The sequence below is a fragment of the Ictalurus punctatus genome, chromosome 27, assembly GCF_001660625.3.
Source record: "Ictalurus punctatus breed USDA103 chromosome 27, Coco_2.0, whole genome shotgun sequence".
NCBI lineage: Eukaryota > Metazoa > Chordata > Actinopteri > Siluriformes > Ictaluridae > Ictalurus > Ictalurus punctatus.
This window is the reverse complement of record NC_030442.2, coordinates 2,071,933-2,090,932: the sequence shown is the minus strand read 5'-3', so window position 1 is coordinate 2,090,932 and position 19,000 is coordinate 2,071,933. Positions and strand designations below refer to the sequence as shown.

The 19,000-nt window shown below is 39.9% G+C and overlaps 1 protein-coding gene across 2 annotated transcripts; it reads right to left on the bottom strand.

Moving 5' to 3' along the window:
- Positions 1-73: 73 nt before the first annotated feature.
- LOC108259406 (calpain-2 catalytic subunit-like) lies at positions 74-17,523 on the bottom strand. Of its 2 annotated transcripts, NM_001329252.1 has the most exon segments (22): positions 543-762; positions 803-1,102; positions 1,406-1,464; positions 3,051-3,167; positions 3,511-3,589; positions 4,692-4,760; positions 4,880-4,944; positions 5,027-5,084; positions 5,236-5,301; positions 5,419-5,455; positions 6,721-6,932; positions 7,065-7,076; positions 7,429-7,598; positions 8,055-8,215; positions 8,546-8,614; positions 8,857-8,942; positions 9,109-9,192; positions 9,289-9,457; positions 10,351-10,484; positions 10,764-10,882; positions 16,414-16,483; positions 17,143-17,523. In NM_001329252.1, coding segments are annotated over 21 exon segments (2,091 nt in total). In that variant the 5' UTR covers positions 17,374-17,523; the 3' UTR covers positions 543-762; positions 803-1,078.
- Positions 17,524-19,000: the final 1,477 nt, after the last annotated feature.

The window sequence follows — 19,000 nt, the reverse complement described above, 5'->3', positions numbered from 1 at the left end:
AATAATTCACTTGTGGTCGATTCGAGAGCCGTGTTGCGCAAGAAAAGAAAAATGACTGCAGCTTCAAGAAAGAGACCTTTAAAAAAAAAGTTTAATGGTGAGGAAAAGCCGGAATACATCGATTTGTCAGTACACTGTGAAATATTTATGGACACCACCATGGAGAGAAAATAAAATAATAATAATAATAATATATATTTTTAAATTCCACTCCCGCCAAAACACAACCCTCACAATGAAATCATGCAGCGTTTCAGATTAAAGTACCCCCAAAAGTGTCGTTTTAAACCAGAAATGTAATCCGAGTTGGATAATAAACTCTTTTATATATGAAATATGTTTGAGAATCAATACAAACCATTAAATCTTAATATGAATATGGACCAAAAAATATTGTAGTGAAAATCATTAGGATGTCTGTAATGGTTTCTATTGTTTTTATCAGCAGGGATATCACACCACAATAAACTTCTTCATAAACATTTAACAGATTTGAGAGTAGCCTAGTGTTTTTAATTATATATAGATAGCCTTGATTTTTCCTCACCCTCATCCCTTACCCTTCAACCAAATAAAACCAAGGACAGATTTTTGAATTATCCAATATTGTCACATCATCGGATATCATGCTATATAAAACATTACATGTCAGCCCATATCTATTCCAAGGCACTTATCTTTGGTGATGACTCGATTTTGGCTCGATAAAATACCATAAAATCAGAAAGAAATTCAAACTTTGGTAACCATCTATCAAAAAAGCATCCAAAAAGTGAACAATATAATCTTTTTTTTTTTTTTTTTTTTTTTTTTAAATACATAGCATATAGTATCAACTGCTTAGACACAAATCTTTAGTTTTATGTTTTATGCACAATTAACAATCCCATCCCAGCATGCTACATCCATTTATACGGTTTTACAGCACACTTTAACTTTCCTACTAAATCTACTCTAGACGCACAAAAATGTTCTTGAATTCTTATGCACACTGCCTGCTTTAAGAATCATGTTTAAGCAACGGACAATTTTTAAGATTGGACTCTTAGCTTCTCTGCTGCGCTCAGGCTGGAGCCGTTCAGATCATAGTTAAGCACAGCCACTGTGGAGACAAGAGTGAAAACCGTGTTTAGATGAAGCAGATACAGTTCCATCGTATATACAGTGGTGCTTGAAAGTTTATAAATAAATGACCAAGTATTATATTTTTGTCTCGTTTGTTTAATTAGGTTCTCTTTATATACTTTTAGGACTTGTGTGAAAATCCGATGATGTTTTAGGTCATATTTATGCAGAGATGTAGAAAATTCTAAAGGGTTCACAAACTTTCAAACACCAGTGTGTGTGTGTGTGTGTACATATTATATATATACATATATATGTATGAAACATGAGGTAAACTAACCATTTGAAAGTCCATCTCTAAGAAACCGGTGTTGTGTGGATCCATCTTCCGGAAAACTCCTAAATAACAGGAAACAGAAACACAAGATATGGTCACGAGACTGTCCCAAATATTTAGTCCAGGAATGATTGACTAAAAAACTAAAAGAACATGGTGATTTGGACAGGAAAGGTAGATACTCTGCCACAAAAAAAAAGATAGTATCTACTGCACTATTGTGGCAGCTTCATGTAGTAACATCTTGCTCGCATTTCAGCCAGTTTGCTGTTATCATGCAGAAAATCTGTGCTAATTGCGCAATACATTCAACAAAGCCTGTAAATTGTTCCGTACAGGCTAACGTAAACAAGCTAGCTTAACAAGATAATAGCATTCGGGAAAACTCGCCAGACTTGTTATTCCCATAGTTGTGGCTGTTCAGTAGTGTGTTTATGGTTGGCGTGGTATGCTAGCAGGTCGGGTTTTAACAGGAGTCATGTTATGGTAGTTTGGCCATTCTGTAGGGTTTCTACAGCAGATATGTTGGTCCTGTGGTTATGGTAGTTTGCTCATTCCGTGTCACAGCATTTTCCACTCATCGTTAGTGCTTTTACAGTGTGCTACTCCAGCAGTTATGGTAGTTTGATCATTCATTAGTGTTTTTATTGTAGTATATAATGTATATAATGTAGTTCACAATGGTTACAGTAGGAATGCCCATTCTGTAGAGTTCTATGATAGGCATTTTTCTAGAAATTACTACAATTTGACCGTCTATTAGTGTTTTTCTGGTAGGCACGTTACTCTAGCAGTTTCGGTTGTTTGACCATTTATTACCATACACTAATCTACTCTTCTTGCATTTATGGTATTTTAGTTTCTTGTAAGTGTTTCTACTGAAACTGTGTTATTCTAACAGTTGGTAGTTTGACCATTAATTAGTGGTTTCTTTCTTTTTTTACAGTAGGCACTCTATTCTAGCACTTATTTTAGTTTGACCATTAATATTGGTAGAGTAGATGTAGTTTTCTTGTACTTGTACATGGTAGTCTGCTCTCATATGTGTTTTGACTAAAACTGTATTATTCTAGCAGTTGACCTTTCATTAGTATTTTTTCACAACTGCCATAGATTGCCTATTCGTCGGCGCTTTTGCAGTATTCAAGTTCCTCCTGCAGTACGCATGCTACTCTGGCAATTGGTGATAGTTGGTAGTTTGTAGTACTTTTCTCATGTGATAAACAGAACGGTGACCGCTGCACTTGATGAGGTGTTATGTTGTTGTTTGCTTATTTTTACAACATTAATGCTATGAATGGACATGAGTACTGGCATGTTGTTTTAGAGGCAGTACACAGATTAAATCTTTGCCTATTACATTTAAGACACCTTTAGAATGAAGACTGTGAACATCTGACCATCACACTCATATGGGCATGCTGAACATCCCATTCCAGTCATGTTGGAACATGTTCGGTCACCTTCATTCCGGAGAAGGGAAATCTTAAATGCTACAGCATGCAAAGTCATTCCAACTTTGGCGGCGACATTTTGGGAAAAACCCACATTTGGATGTGGTGGTCAGGTGTCCACACAGTTTTGGCCTTAAAGTGTATGTTGTTGTTATTTTTTTCTCCCGCTATGTAGAATTTACGACTACACTTACGGAACATCAGTTCCAATCGCATAAGGCAGCCCACAAAGTCATCAAAATCAATGGTGAGGTCAGTAACAGCGTAGCGGGCCACCAACAGCTGGAAGATGGTATCATTCAGACTAAATCCTATCAAAAACAAAAGACAGATTCAGAGATCTTATAGGCAAAATTCACTCCATATTCATGACGGAAATATGAGAATATATTCAAAACAGTGTGATAATGTGTAGGAGTATAATGGTATAACATGTCAAACAAAGAACTTCCCAGATACACTTGGATTAATTAACCCATAGGCTAATATTAAAACATCAAAACACCATTTCGTGCATTCTGGTATTTCATGTTTTTGCCTACTCACAACACTGTATTGCTGTGAGAAGCAGTAGACAGTCAGAGTTGTGAGTGTGTATCAGATGAGTGTGTGAATAGAGGTCTTGTGACTGATGTGACACGAGGTCTGACTTACCAGCTTTCGCCAGTGCCCCACGAAGCTCTGTTGTGCTTATATTCCCGGAGTTATCCATGTCATTTTCCTTATAGATGTTCTACACCAACCATAAGAAAATACTAATTACAACTTAAGCCTTGAAATCTGCAATCATCATCCAGGAAAATTCAAACTTCGGTGCTTGGACCCCTAAATATAGCCGCAAGCAGTGATCATCGGGGTCCAAGCACCTTCAGCAAATATCACCCCTAATGGCCAGTTCTTGCCAAGTTACATTGAACAATAAATTGTTGGTACATTATTATGGTAGTTTGACGATTTATTGGGGTTTTATCAAGATGTACATTCGTTATTTTTATTTATTTATTTATTTTTAACATTAGACTTTCCCATAGTTATGGTAGTTTGCCCGTTCTGTTGTGCTTTTATGGTAGGCATGCTATTCTGGCAACTACAGTAGTTTGACCATTTGGTCATGCTTTTTTTCCTAATGGTATCACAGATCGTAATTTGAAGAGGTGTCATTCCAGTCTTATAGGTAGTTCATGAGATTCATTACTGTTTTAATGATGATGTGTCACTCTAGCAGAGATGCTAGATTGGCCATTAATTAGTGTTTTCATGTTTTCTCTAATTTCATTAATTAGAGTAGGCATGCATCTCCAACAATTATGGTAGTTTGATAATTTGTTAGTGTGTTACTGTAGTTAGTTTGCTCATTCTGTATTTACTCATTAAGGGGTAGTTGTTCGTTCAGCAGTGTTAATGCTAGGCATGCTATGCTAGCAGTAATGGTAGTTTGACCAGTCTGTCGGGTTTTTCCTTATAATTAGTTATTCTAGCAAATACGTTTCGGTAGTCGTGTTATTTCCGCAGTATGCATGCTACTCCGAAAGTTACAGTAGTTTACACTCTCATGTGCTACAATAACAGAGGGGTTTTTTTTTTTTTTGGGTAGACCAACACCTCGCTAAAAACACCTATATATTGGAGCAATGTATGTTTCATTTAATGTTTCATGTTTCAATGTTTCATAACCGTTTTTATTGATTATTGTCTGGAAAATATGATACATTTCAAAATAATGTATGTATATAAACAATATACTGGTCACCATTAACTAAATGTTAAAAAACTGCACTCTGTTCAGACTCTTGCGAGACTAAAATAACCCATGAGCATTGATCTTAGGCTCCTACCATGTATCTCTGCACTTTCTTCCACAACGTAGCGAACTCGCCCAAGCCAAGCTTCCCATTGCCGCTGTCCTGAGTGCCAGTCAAGGGAAATATTCGAAATGGCGGACGATTACTTCAGACTAGCTCATTATCAAGGTGTGTATTTTGTTGAAATTAGCAAAATACTGAGTGCGTTAACATAAGGATACATCCATGATGTTGACCATGGTGCGAGCTGTGTCCAAGGAGAAGCCGTCTGTCTTAATGTCAGTTCCTTGAAAATCAAAAGACAATCCGGTAAGACAAAGTCCGCCTATATTACGGTGAGCTCAGCAGGATAATAAAAGCATACGTACGTTTCGCGACAACTTTGTTCAGTATTGATCTGAGCTCCACAGCAGAGATCTCCATGTCCTGAGAAGAGACAGATGGGTGATTTCAACAGGAAAGTCTTCATTAATATCAAAGCTATACTGTGCATGAACAAAATCTGAGCCGTAAACTAAGATGCTCATGAAGAATCGAATTGCATATTTTTGAGAAATAGCTGAAGCTCTGCACGTACAGCTCCTGCCAGTTTCATGAACAGGCTCCTGAAGCTTCCCTCTACTTCACTATCGGACACGGTTTCCTGGAAAAAGGAAGGTTCAGTATTTATAGCCATGGAAAGAATTTCCGCCAGATGTTGTGACGTCATCAAAAAATAACATTCTTTATAATAAAAAAATCATTCTAAAACTAAACTCACGTCTTCTAATTTAGCATCGACAGGATCATCGCAGCGCCTGTGAAGGGGAAAGACGTATATACACATTACATCAACTTTCCTGAATAATTATTACTTTATTACTCATTTATTCATTCATTCTTTAATTTAGTCAGCAATTCCTTGTTTCTTCCATTCGTTATCTCATTCTTTCTTTCTTTTTCATTCATGCACTCATTCATTCATTCATTCACATATTCCTTGGTGCATTTGTTCGTTCTTTCGTCCTGTCTTTCTTCTATTCGTGCTTTCGTTTTTCCAACTTTCGTTTCTTCTTTCGATTTCAATGACTTCCCAATCATTGATTCACGAACTCATTCATTCATTTATCCATTCTTTCTTTCCCCCCGTCTTTCGTCCATTCATTGTCTTTTTTCATTCTTTCATCATTTCTTTCTCATTCATTAATTCATCATTCACCATTTCTCCCATTCATTATTTCATTCATTCTTTCTCTTTCAGTCATTGTTCTGTCTTTCTTCCATTCACGCTTTCATTTATTCTTTCTTCTTCAATTGTTTCTCATTCATTCTTTCATTTAGTCATCAATTCCTTGTTTCTTCCATTCATTATCTCATTCTTTCTTTCTTTTTCATTCACGCACTCATTCATCCATTCATTCATTCATGTACTCCTTTGTGCATTTATTCATTCTTTTGTCCTGTCTTCCTTGTATTTCCGCTTTCATTTTTCCGACTTTCATTTCTTCCTTTCCTTTCAATCACTTCCGAATCATTAATTCACGAATTCATTCATTCACCCATTCATTCTTTTTCTTCCATCTTTCTTCCATTCATTGTCTTTTTTTCTTCTTCAATTCTTTCTCATTCTTTAATTCATCATTCATTGTTCCTCTCATTTTTTCTTTCTCTTTCGTTTGTTCATTCATTCATTCATTGCAGCATTCATTCACCATTCCGTCTTTCTTCCGTTCATGCTTTCATTTATGCTTTCTTCTGGTCTTTCTTTCATTTTTCCCTTCCATTTCACTTCTTTCCAAATCAGTCATTCAGTCTTCCCTTCACTCTTTCTTTCTTTTTCCTTCACTCATTCACTTCAATTAATAGATTCATTCTTTTGTGAAATCCTGAGGACTTGTACACACTGCTTCCCTTTCATGCCTTTTATGGAGTTCGGTGGGCGTGGCTAAATGTAAATCAGCAGTGAAGTGAATGCACTTGATGATTTACAGCTGTCTGGCATTCATCAAAAGAATGTTTTGAAATGTATCTGTATTAGTGTAGTGATGATCGTAGTCTGTGAAAGAGGATTTAAAGCGGTTACTGTGTTTCGGTCTGCTTCTCAGAGAAGACACGCAGGCAGAAGTCGCCATCCAAGTGGGGATCGAAGGTGGAGGGAACGACGAGGTATTCGCCGGCTGGCAGCTTGAACCGGGTGCTGACCTCGCGCAGGTTGATGAAGGTCTCGGAGCGAGCTGTTTGCGCGTGCGTCAGGAAAAAGTTCTTGTCCAGGTGCAAGTTCGTCTGGCCTTGGAACTGGTGGAAGGATAGAGCCGATCAGAACGGCAGGAAACACACACACACACACACACACACACAAAATGCACTGTATGTATGAAAGGCGTGAAATTAAAAAATAATTGGTTATTAAATTATTTGTGCTCTTACCTGGGAAGGCACCTGTGGAAATGCAGAAAATAAAAACGTGAGTCAAAAAAAAAGTCAGCGTTTCATACACAACACTTTTTATTTCTATACTGTAGGCATGCTCTGCTTTCAAATATTCATATCTGACTCAAATATTCATATTCGGAGTAAATTGTTATTATTTTGTTTGCCCTTCAGTTGCTAAATAAGGTATTTACATGTTTTCCAGAAGACAAAATACTAACAATTTACACCCATCATCCTGTTCACAGTATTAAGAATTTGCAGATTCCTCAAGGGGTATGCAAACTTTTGGGCAGGAAAAGTGATTCTCCAGGATCGTGATTTAAAAGAGACACATCAGAACCGGGCCTGTTCCTCTGACCTCGTAGATGGCGTAGCCGATGGTGTGCATGTCCCCTCCCTCCTTTCTTAAACGGCGCCGGTTCTTCTGGATCAGACCCACTAAGAGGCTGCAGCCCTTCTCGTTGTCATTCGGGTCGTCGTCCTCTTCGTTCACCTTGATGACAAACTGCGGGTTCATCCAGAACGTTTCTGCGAAAGTTAACCGAGTGGAAATTCAGAAACAACGACAAGCTCACTGGGCAATTCTTGAAATATTGTCGGTTGCCATGGTTTCCTTGGTAGTGCAAATCAGACATTGGCAGATTCACGGTCACGACCAAAAAAAAACGAGGGATAATGTTACATGGTTGGGGGGAAAAAAAGAAGTATACCCCTGTCCTTCATTCTCTCATCAACATTAAAACTCCGCCCAACCCTTCCACATCACTTGCCCCCGCCCACTTCACTGTAAAACGAATAACTTCCTGCCACTTTGTCTTTTTGCTGGTGGTGTGGACATTGTCAACTCACTCTCGACTAACACGTCATCTGACATTAGTTTCGCGATAAACACATCCCCCACGTCCTCTTCAGAACAAAGTCACACCTAAATCCTGTCTAGCAGGTCGGTCGAAAAACGATCGAACGAGCTGAAATTATGCTTACGAGCATGATTCCTGCAGCCTCCAGCTGTGGAGCCCCTCCTCCAGTTCCCGCTATAGTTTTTCACGCTCCACGGCTTGACCTGGTCGCTAGTGATGGCGTCTGGCGTCAGGGTGCAGATCTCGATACGCGAGTACTGCCGCTGGAACTCGGAAAACGACATCCTATGCGCAAACATACAACACGATTCAGACTTACACAGAGATGATAGGAATAGTTTCAAATCCATTAGTCTGGTTATTATTTTATTTAAAAAATATAAATAGTTAGCATTGGATAATTAGCATTTAAATAAAATAAAAAAAATTAAAAGAACAAGTTCAATTTAGAAATGAATTACAGTTATAGTAGAATGAATTTACAATAAAAAAATGTAATATAGTGTTTCAAAATGATTAGTGTAATATATTGTTTTGAGTTTAATCAGAATGTGTTTATATATATACGATTTTCAGCACGTCTTATTATAACAATTGGATGTTTTTAAGATTTACCAAAACTCTCCGTCTTCCGCGTTGGCATTCGGCCGCTCCGAAGGATCCACAGAGTTCCACTCACACGAGCTGCAATATCAAGAATAAAGCATTCGTGTAGTCATGTATTCGTTAAAAAAATTAATTGTCAAGACTATAACAACGTCTTGCCAAAAGCCAATGCGTATGAATAGCGATTAGACTTGATACTGGTTTGGAGAGGGTTTGTTATTATGTACCAACATTTGTCGTTTAAAATTTCCTGCACACTTTTTAGCCGTAATAAACTGGACGAGAGTGTGTGTCGGTTGTATGTGTGTGGTGTGTGTTACCCATCACTCCAGGCTCCAGTCCACTCCACCTGACCCCACGGGTTCCTCATGCGCACCAGCTTCTCCAGACTACCACGGCAATTGACCTTAATGCAAAACACAACACACGGGGTAACGATGTGTCTCTCACACACACACAACTAAAAGCAGAATGTGAAACTCTGATATATATATATATATATATATATATATATATATATATATATATATATATATATATATATAATTATTATTTTATCATTTTGTTTGTACCTCGACAGCTCCTGTCAGCGAGTAGGCGTGTCCCTTCACCAATTTCTGCCGAGTGATGGCCTCTGAATCAGCAGCACTCGTGATCTACACACACACCCCACATGAATAGCTCGTGAAATGTTGATTAAAAAATAAATAAAAAGAGAGATAGAGAGAAGAGTGTGTATGAACAGCGCTCACGTCTATGGAGCAGCCGAGCAGCGCTCCAGATGCCAGAGCTTTCTGGATGATCTGGAACATGTTCGTCGGTGCGTTCCTCAGCTCGTACTGCTCGGCAATTCCGCCGGTGAAATCCTCAAAGCCCTCGGTGGTGGAGCCTCCGGACAGAGCCTCGTACGAGCCGTTCACCCTGCAGGGAGTTAGGAAAGAATTAGCAAATGAAGTAGCTGATAATTAACAACAACAACAAAAAATGTTAACACACACAAACTTCAATTCCTCAAGCCATTAAGTATAATTAAAGCCAATGAATCTTATTTAACTGTGTACCTATCCCCCCCCCACACACACACACACATAAGCCTAACAGCCATTTCTTCACTTTGCTTGAAGTGGCATAAAATGGCCTTAGAATGCATGAGAGTTTGTATTTATATTATTATATATATAAATTGCATTAATTTATTTCGTAATAACATAAAATCTTTTTAGAATTGCTCGTAACATACGTTTTACGCTTAACGATTACGCTATTCTCCATTAGTGACCACCAATTTCCAACTGGAAATCAATGTAGCTTGATCACATGGTGAGCGTTAAGGGGGTTGCGGTGTTACCATTGCTAACAAGAAAATCTTGGCAGGCAGAGAGAAAAATCTGAATTTTGATGCAAAAACCCTAGATTATGTCAGAGGATGCTATAGATACTACTAGCACCACCACTACTACGACTACTACTACTAATACTACTACTAATAATAAGTAGAACAAGCATAAACCACACCTCCGTTTATAGACCAACCCCCCATTTTTTGACCAAAGACACCACTTGGATTCTGGTGGCATCTGGATGACCATCCAAGTGGTGTCTTAAGTTGGCGTAAAGCAAAAGTAGCTGCTACCAGAAGCAAATGTTTCACATCACGCATCCTTTCCGCTTTGGAGAACTGACTCTCCTGTCAATTTTTGGTAGACCCAAAGCCATCCAGAACTAGAGACTGATAATCCTGTTATAGAACCAGAGATTCTGAGCACAGTGCGGATAAAAGCTGAAGTAGTGCTTAGAAGCAAAGACGCCCTTACTTAGCGTAGGCCTTTTCCAATAGGGCGCTCCAAAACTCGTTGCCTTCTGCTGAGTGGACAAACAGCAGTTTTCCATCCTTTGTAGGTAGCCGATCGTCGATGACGACGTCCACCCACTCACCAAACTGCCAGAACTAAAGAGTGGAAGGAAGGGTGTGTTTTTAAACACGATGTCTTGAAAATGAAAATCTGAGCCCTACAAGATCAAATCAAACGCTGGCATCGAGAGTAAAACGTTTCTCTGCTCCTTTAACCGTAAATTCCATCCAACCACTTTCTCTTTGAAGACAAGTGGACATCTCGGCCAGACATTATGGGATGTCTTAAATGCATTGACGGTGGAGAAAAAAACACCAGTGTTGTCGTATACAAAATATTTACTGGACCAAAAAGAGATTGGTTTATATGAACACCTCAAAGTGGAAGATTCCGGCATAGCCAGATTCGAAATCCTGGCCGCTGGGGATCACCCTGGCCATCACATCATGGTTCAGCGTGAGAGAGGCAATGGCCGCCAAGAGCCAGCAGTCCCCTGAGAGAGAGAAAAAGAAAAACCTCAAAACTCAAATGGTTCAAACTGCATGTATATATTTATACGATATATTGCAATATTCAGCACCTGTGACATATTACAATATCACCACTGGACCATTGTCCAATTTACTAAGCAGCCTAATAACACCTGTCTTATGAGGTTCTGTATTTTTGGACCAGGAAACATAACAAGTATTTGGGACAGGCAATCCTGTAACTTCCAGTTAAACAAGTTTTTTTTTTTTAAAAAAAACCATGATGGACATAACTCAATAATGTCCAATAATGTTTTATCAAAGCAGAATTTTTTTTTTAAAGCAGAGCATTATCATGAAAATACAAAAGATTAAGCAATTCTTGTAAGGTTATAACTGTAGTATATATGTATAATTATATCATTGAAATGGTAATATAATGACAGGGATAATAATAATAATAATAATAATAATAATAATAATAATAATAATAATAATGAGAAAAAGAAGAAATATAGAAACAAGAGTGAGCTGTGGGGTCCAAGCACCCTTTGCAAATAAAGTCCCCAAGTGGCCAGGTGTTGCCAAGTTACACAGAACTCAAATGAGACCATAGATGTTTTGTGATGGGAGTTCAGTGCTAACCTTGCGAAATGCCTGGTCAAAGCTGATGGTGCGCAGCAAAATCACCAGTGTTGAATTCACACCCTACAGTGTTTATATAAGTCCATTAGACTCAAATAAACACTCTGGGTGTTAATTCAACACTAGGGATTTTACTGTGTGGCCATGTTTTGTAAGCAACTCAGCCATCATTAGAAATCCAACTGCAGATTAGCACAACAATGCAGTGCGCCAGATTTCAGCTCGATCAGACATTCCTGCGCTATTTTAACATAACTCCGCCCCTCAAACTTTGTAGATGGTCTCTGAATCTTCTATACATCATTTTTCATGCATCAGTGCAATTTCTTTTTTTTTTTATTTTGCAATCATTCATGTGCTACAAGTGTTTGAGTAAATTACACTCCACCCAGCAAGGACTGGTTGCCATATTGCTTTTAGATCACTATTCGAATTTCAGATTGGACCGAGAATTTCGACGCCAACTCTGTGAATGTAGTTTTCTTATATTTATGCAATCTCAGTAGGTGGAGCTAAATGATCCAAATTGCAAATTCGTTCCCGGTAACTTCAGGAATCCTCCGAAAAATTCTCATTGTTCTCAAGATCTGCGCCATACGACAAATGGTGGATTCTGTTCACAAAGTCCTGAAGATGCTCTTGCGGCGGAATCGTTATTGCTGTTACAAAAAGCGCCGACACTGGAGACTCCTTCCGTAAAATGTTAAATAGATATCTCCCTACAGAAAACGCCACCATATCGACAAATATACATTTTACTGTGTTAAACGACATCACGCTGTTTAAAAATCCGTTTACTAGTCTTAGATACCGTACGAGTCCCTGTGAACGAGCTGTTACCATAGTAACACATTAATACAAACATATGATCTGAATTACTGCTGGCGTTATTGTCAGAGCTGTTTTTTTTTTTATAGAAATCGACACCTTCTGACCAATTAGAACGGAGAATTCGTCATGTGAGCACTTCTGGAATGCTGACGGGCCACGCTGTGCATGTGGAATGCAAGTTCAAACTCCTTCAAACTTCAAAAACATCGGCACATGTCACTTAAAGAAGCAGATTTGCAGAGACGACAATGCATCGTTACGTAATGGCTCGGAGTTTTCGGCTCAGTAAATCCAATCAAATCCAGAGGGAAACCTGAACACGCCGGATTTGCATACACAGACGCATATTCTTCAGATGGACAAGTTTTGACACGCAGCAGTACCACAGAGTTGTCAGGCCGTCAAACGTTACAGTAGACTTTCCTGTCTATGGTATTCAGTCTACTCCCGATGAACAATTTTCCCCGTAATCGTTACGGATTTTAATTTGAAATTGAACACACCCGAGCATAGGTGGGACGTCCACGCCTGTTAGCAATAAAAGGTTAGACTTTGTTTACGCCAAACTATGTAGGTGTAAACGTACTGTAACGGAAAAATCCATCCTGAACGACGGGCACAATCGACGCTTTGTTATTAAATGCTGTTCAACTACCAGTGGAGCCAATGGTCTTTCGCAGCCCTCGCTTCCTCTCGACCTAAAGACAGCGATGCAGCGGCGCTTTAGTCTGTTCATGTGTTCAGCCCACTTGCCTCCTTATCTGTATGCTTTTCTCAAACAGATCAGCTTCAAAAGCTTCCGAGTTTCATGCTTTAACGCCAGCGCACTCGTCACCTCGTAGATTGGGCGGCTGTTGCACAGATGGTAGAGCGGGTTGTCCACTAATCGTAGAGTTGGCGGTTCGATTCCCGGCCCACATGCCGAGTGTCCTTGGGCAAGACACTGAACCCCAAAGTTGCATGGCAACTGAACCCCAAAATCTTGCATGGCAGCTCTGCTTCCGTTGGTATGTGTGTGTGAATGAGACACAGTGTAAAGCTCTTTGGAACCGCTAAGGTTAAAAAAGCGCTTTATAAGTGCAGACCATTTACCATTTAGATCACTGACCAGCCGAGCAGACTCTCTGCTGGGAGTGCATTGCAGTATTTCGTGTCTCCGCTACTTCTGCTATGTTAATATGACACTGAATGTCGCTAGACAACGGTGAGCCAGAAAGGAACCGCTTTTCTTTTTAGGAGCTTACAGTGAAACCCGATCGTTATCCCTTGTTTGAGATTGTTGACAATACCCCCCTCCACTCCTGAAAACACCCCCACCCCACCCCAACCACTAACTTCTCACAGGAATAATGGAAATACAACACCAACCAACAAATCACCAACAATATCAATAAGAACGTAACAAATATATATATATATATATAAACATATCTAATGTGTTTACTTTTACATGTGTTTACGTTTTTTTTTTTCCGACTTTTGATCTTCAAGACACATTAGTCAGTCCGTACGGGATTTTGTGATTGTCGCGGTCCAAAAACTGCTTTATTTGTCGATAAACTTTTGCGGCGTTTAACATTTTAGTTCTTTTCTTTTTTCTTTTTCCCGGAAACTGGCGAAATTCCAACCGCATGAAATTGTCTTTCACAGCGATGTTTGACCTTTTAGCTGTACTCGTGTTCGACGCACGTGAATCGAAGAGTGTTTTGGCTGAGCGCTGCATCGTGACGTCGTCACGTGACGCGTACGCGGCCGTCTTGGAAAATTGCGAGCTCCTCTGGCTATTGTGTGTGTGATTAGTCAAGACGTTTTCGTGCGATTATCCAAATGCATCAAGACCAGCGACGACAAAACCATGTCTACTGTTAAAAAGCAGGTGAAAAGTGCTTCCAAATCCGATTACAAATGAAGTGTGTGACATTTTATAGATAGTTCTATATTAGGAATTGTGCCACTTTAACCACGTAACGTAAACGCAGCCTAAGCAATCCGGGAAGAAAAGTCATTCTGGTCATTAGAATACTACGTCTAGAATTTTTGCCTGTTGCCAAAGGCAGTAAACGGATTACGGAGAAACGCCCCGAGCGCTCACGTCTCCCGGAGTCTACTTGTGCCGACCCGTTCGCGAACGATTCGTGTGCTTGGTAATTGGTAGTTTAATCTACAGCAAAAAGTGAACAGATGCATGTACGGATGTGAGGGAAACACAAGACGGAATTAAAAACATGCAAATCATCATGCATGCCTGCACAGCCGGCTGTGGTTACGGAGTCACGCAGGCTGTTGCTTAGAGCTATTTGATCACGCTAAGGATTTTGGACTGTGTGCTTTCTCTTGCTTTTGTTTCCCACCGTGAATCGTATTTCAGTAGTTATTTTTGTGCACGATCACGTGCCGAAAAATCGCACGTCGATACTCCGTATTGCAAAACGAGCCGTATCAAGGCTTTACGCTCTCTGTTGTCAGGGTGTTTTTGCATTTGAATTGTGTACAACTTTAATCTTCTTGAGACAGACACCTACGCCAAAACATTTCAACCTGCTTAAATGTGATATACTGGATTTCATGGTGTGTACCACAACTCAGTACTCTAGTACTACAAGTACTACTACAAGTACTACAAGTACTACTACAAGTACTACAAGTTAGGGCTGTTGAGTAGTGGATAAAATGACTGGATGGATGGTTTGTTTGTTTTTTGCTAATTATTATTATTATTATTATTATTATTATTATTATTATTATTATTATTATTATTGTTATTATTATTATTTTACCACCCCAAAGTTGAATATTTTCCAATACAAGCAAGTGGTACTTTTTACTCGTTTAGAATTACAGTTACCATCGTGGACGTATCATTTCGTCCAAGAAACAAGTCTTGAAGAAAAATTACAGACTGCTACAAAAGCGCTGACACTGGAGACTCCTTCCAGACATGCTAAATAAACGTCTCCTAACAGAAAATTCAACATTTACACATAAAAGTCCTGTCTGACCAATCAGAATTTAACGCTTCTGATGATGAATTTTATTTTATTTTTTTCAAATCAACAAGTACACAATCAAACGTTCCCTCCATGATTTCGAGATGTCTGGATTGCAGGAATGAACGGAAATCCAAACAAACGCTGTGATGTTCGGAGGCGCGTGCAAGTTTCGAAATGACCGCAGATTTGGTCTGTTCCAACACTACACTGTATCTAAATACAAAATATAAATGCAATTTAACTCATACATTTACAAAATGAGATTGGCACCCTGTCCAGGGTGTACCCCACCCTTGTGCCCCATGCTCCCTGGGTTGGCTCCAGGTCCCCTGTGACCCTGAAGGAAGGATAAGCGTTATAGAAGATGAATGGATGGATTTATTTACAAAACGATTCAATCCGTCACGGAGATCATTTGTTTTGGTATCGTCGGAACCGACTATTGGTCGGCGTTCAAATGTGTCATTCCCGAAATTGTGCCGTTCTCACCTGGCTTTTAATTAATGAACCAAATCTGTGATTCGAACAGTGTGTCTAGGAGGGCAATCCCTAATGCTTTGGTCATGACTCATGAGAGTCGACACTGCCTGTGCATCCAGAGACACACCCAGTTCTCCAGGTGATCCTTTATTCTCGTCGTTTACACTCGTCCGAATGAGAAAGTCCGACGCAGTTAAGGTTTAGCGCTTCCAAACGTCGTCTTTTACACTCTGACGCTGCTCGGCTTTTCAGCCTCTGCATAAAATGAATAGCTAATTTTTTGGCGTGCAGGAACAAGGAAGTTCCAAATCCCAAACTTTCATGCTGTTAATTACTTACAGAGCCGCTTCGTATAGGACACGTATCAATAAAAGTGCTGTTGAACCGGTTCAGGGAGTTAACCACCATGGACTCAGTGTGGTTAAAGAGAGGGAGCAACAACCGGCATATTTGTTTTAGTGTGTGTGTGTGTGTGGGGGGGGGGGGGGGGGGGAGTGAGTGAGAGAGAGAGAGTCATCACTTCCTGTTTCAGACATGTTGTGGACCAAAACAATACCACAGGCAACAGCATCTACAGTAAATTCAACATCAGTTGCTGTGCGACTTACCCAGAGCTCCTTGGCAGATATCGGTCCGCGTAGCTCCTCCGACGATGAACTGAGGTCTGGAGCACAGCTCCTGTTCAAATAAACAAACAAACAAACAAACAAAAGTAGATGTAGACACACCTTGAGCAATTATCCTGCCTCACAATGACTGCACTGGTGCTGGCAGAAGCTGACACCCATCTTTAACCGTCTGCCCGTTTATAAAGATTCATGCGTTCTAAAAAGTTTGATATCTTATTGAGATTTTGAGAAATAAGCTAATTATAGCCAAACAAACAAACAAACAAACAACCATGCAGAGTTTTTCAAAATACACACTACATCATATCTAATCTGACTTTCATTTATCGGTCAAGAAGAAAATGAGTGTCTGCTTCCACCAGCGTTGCAAAAAAAACAAAACAATACAACACAAAAGTTTGTACCCCCTCATGCAAACAGGAGAAGATACATAAATAAACAGCATTTTACAGAAACGAGTTAAAACACATCTAAATGTTTGTTTCTGAATGTGACAGATTGCACAATCTGCTCATGCATCACGACTTGGTTTCCCCTCCACCCTAGAGTTTCTCAACAAGTTATTTTCCCATCCAAATTGGCTTCAGGATGTATCTCCCCCTCCCCTCCCCTCTTTAATAAATCTGCATGGAAAATTTTTTCCAGCCTCCTCAAAGAAACATTGTCCTTGTTTCTTTCCGGTTTTGTTTTTTATTCAGCCCCACTTACTCCAGGTCTTTTCCATTGCACACCCCTGGTCTTGGAGGAATTGGGTCCGAGTTCCTGAAAGCCCAGGGACTCCGGCGCAGCTGGGAAGTAATCATCACAGAACAGCTGACCCTGGTGCTGGCTCCGGAGCGCCTCGTAGTCCTGGTTCAGGTATTTATTGGCGTTCGCGTTGGTGCCGAAACCCGCAGCCCGGGCTCGCTTCTTGGCCAAAGTGGACGCGACTCCCGACATGTCTGAACCAGCTTCTCAGGAGGATCGGAAGAAAGTGCGCACAGAACTCACTGCGATTGCAGAAGTGAGTTTAAGGAAGTTTTGGGTTCTCCTCCAGGGCGTGGTTTCATCTGTCATACATCCTAGGAGTACTGAATACATCAAAACTCTTCCATGATCAAAACACATACCTATGAATCATTTTATATTATGGAATAATATTATCATTTTAGAATAAAATCAGTTTATTATAGTTGCACGTATAAGGAAGCAGGAAGACTTTAATGGTTCAATACCAATTCTTTTTTCTTTCAGTTTTATATGGGCATGAAGTGCACTAGGTAGGGAGTTAAAGCTACTATTTCATCCCCTAGGTAGTGCACCTATATAGGGAACATGGACTCGATTTGCACTACAGCCTATATATATATAATCTGCGCACTAAGAACAGTGCTGCTTAGTGGTTTCCTTTTCATTTTCTTCTTCTTGTTGTTCTGGAAGCTATGACGCGTCTGAGATCTCCTCGCACGCGATGGTGAGGTCGGATCTAAGTCCAATAAACTTCCGCGTAATTCAACCGATTTGTGCTTTTCTTCCATACACCACTGGATCTCCAAACATGTCAATGTAATGAAAATGTTCAGGAGATGGAATTTATTTCACATCTAAAGCGGCTCCAAGTATTTGGACACCTGAGTATCGAACATCCCATTCTAAACAAACAAACAAACAAACAAAACATGGGCGTTAATAGTGAGTTGTTACACCTTTTCCTGTTAGAACTCTTCTAGGAAGGCGTTCCAAAGATACAAGAGCACTTGTGAGGTCATGCCTGGAACGAAGGCATTCCAGTTCATCCCAAAGATGTTTGGTGGGGTTTGAGGTTGGGGTTTTGTGCAAGCAACTTGAGTGCTTCCACACCAACCGTGTCTTCATGGAGCTCGCTTTGTGCACAGGGGCATCGTCATGCTGGAACAGTGTTTGTGCTTCTTAGTTCCGGTGAAGGGAAACTGTAAGACATGCATTTTGGGGAAGAACCACTGCACAGATGAACCACACATTTTAGAGGGATGTCCTGTTTTTGGTGATGTCACTGCTGCGCTCCATGTCCTCCACTTCACAGCATTCCATCGTATATCTAATGTTTTGGGAATTCTTTCTCTCCTGATCAGTGAGACCTTGTCTAGGCTTGGTAAGCTCCTTGTGGATCGTGGCTTCAGCTGTCAGATGAAACCGAGCAGATGTAAAGAACATCCTAGAGAAACAGCTGGTCTTTATTTGGGGTGAATCAGGATAATAATTTCATTGATGACGGCTTTATGATAATTACTATTGAACATGAGATTGAACATGATTGGATGATTCCAAACACAGCCACACCTGCAGTTAGAAAAGGGTGTGCATACTTATGCAACCAGGTTATTGTTACTTTTATTGTAACATAAAAACCGGCTATTTTAACAAGGGTGTGTGGACGTTTTATATCCGCTGAACTGTATACCTTCAAGCAATTGCCACATATCAGGCTTCTGTTCTGCTGTGGTTTGGTATACAGTGCTAGAATCATATCTGATCTCACTGCTCTTTATCTGATTAAATTTTTTAAGGGCTCACAGAGCGAGAGCAAGGGTGACGGTGATGGTGCGAT

What these genes read in the sequence shown, in the direction of transcription:
- LOC108259406 (XM_017458902.2), bottom strand. Translation starts at nt 17,373, where the DNA reads ATGTCGGGAGTCGCGTCCACTTTGGCCAAGAAGCGAGCCCGGGCTGCG. An exon ending in AGGCTGCAGGAATCATGCTC is followed by an intron (nt 7,599 to 8,054) that starts GTAAGCATAATT and finishes TAACTTTCGCAG; the next exon opens with AAACGTTCTGGATGAACCCG. An exon ending in GAACAAAGTTGTCGCGAAAC is followed by an intron (nt 4,945 to 5,026) that starts GTACGTATGCTT and finishes TTGATTTTCAAG; the next exon opens with GAACTGACATTAAGACAGAC.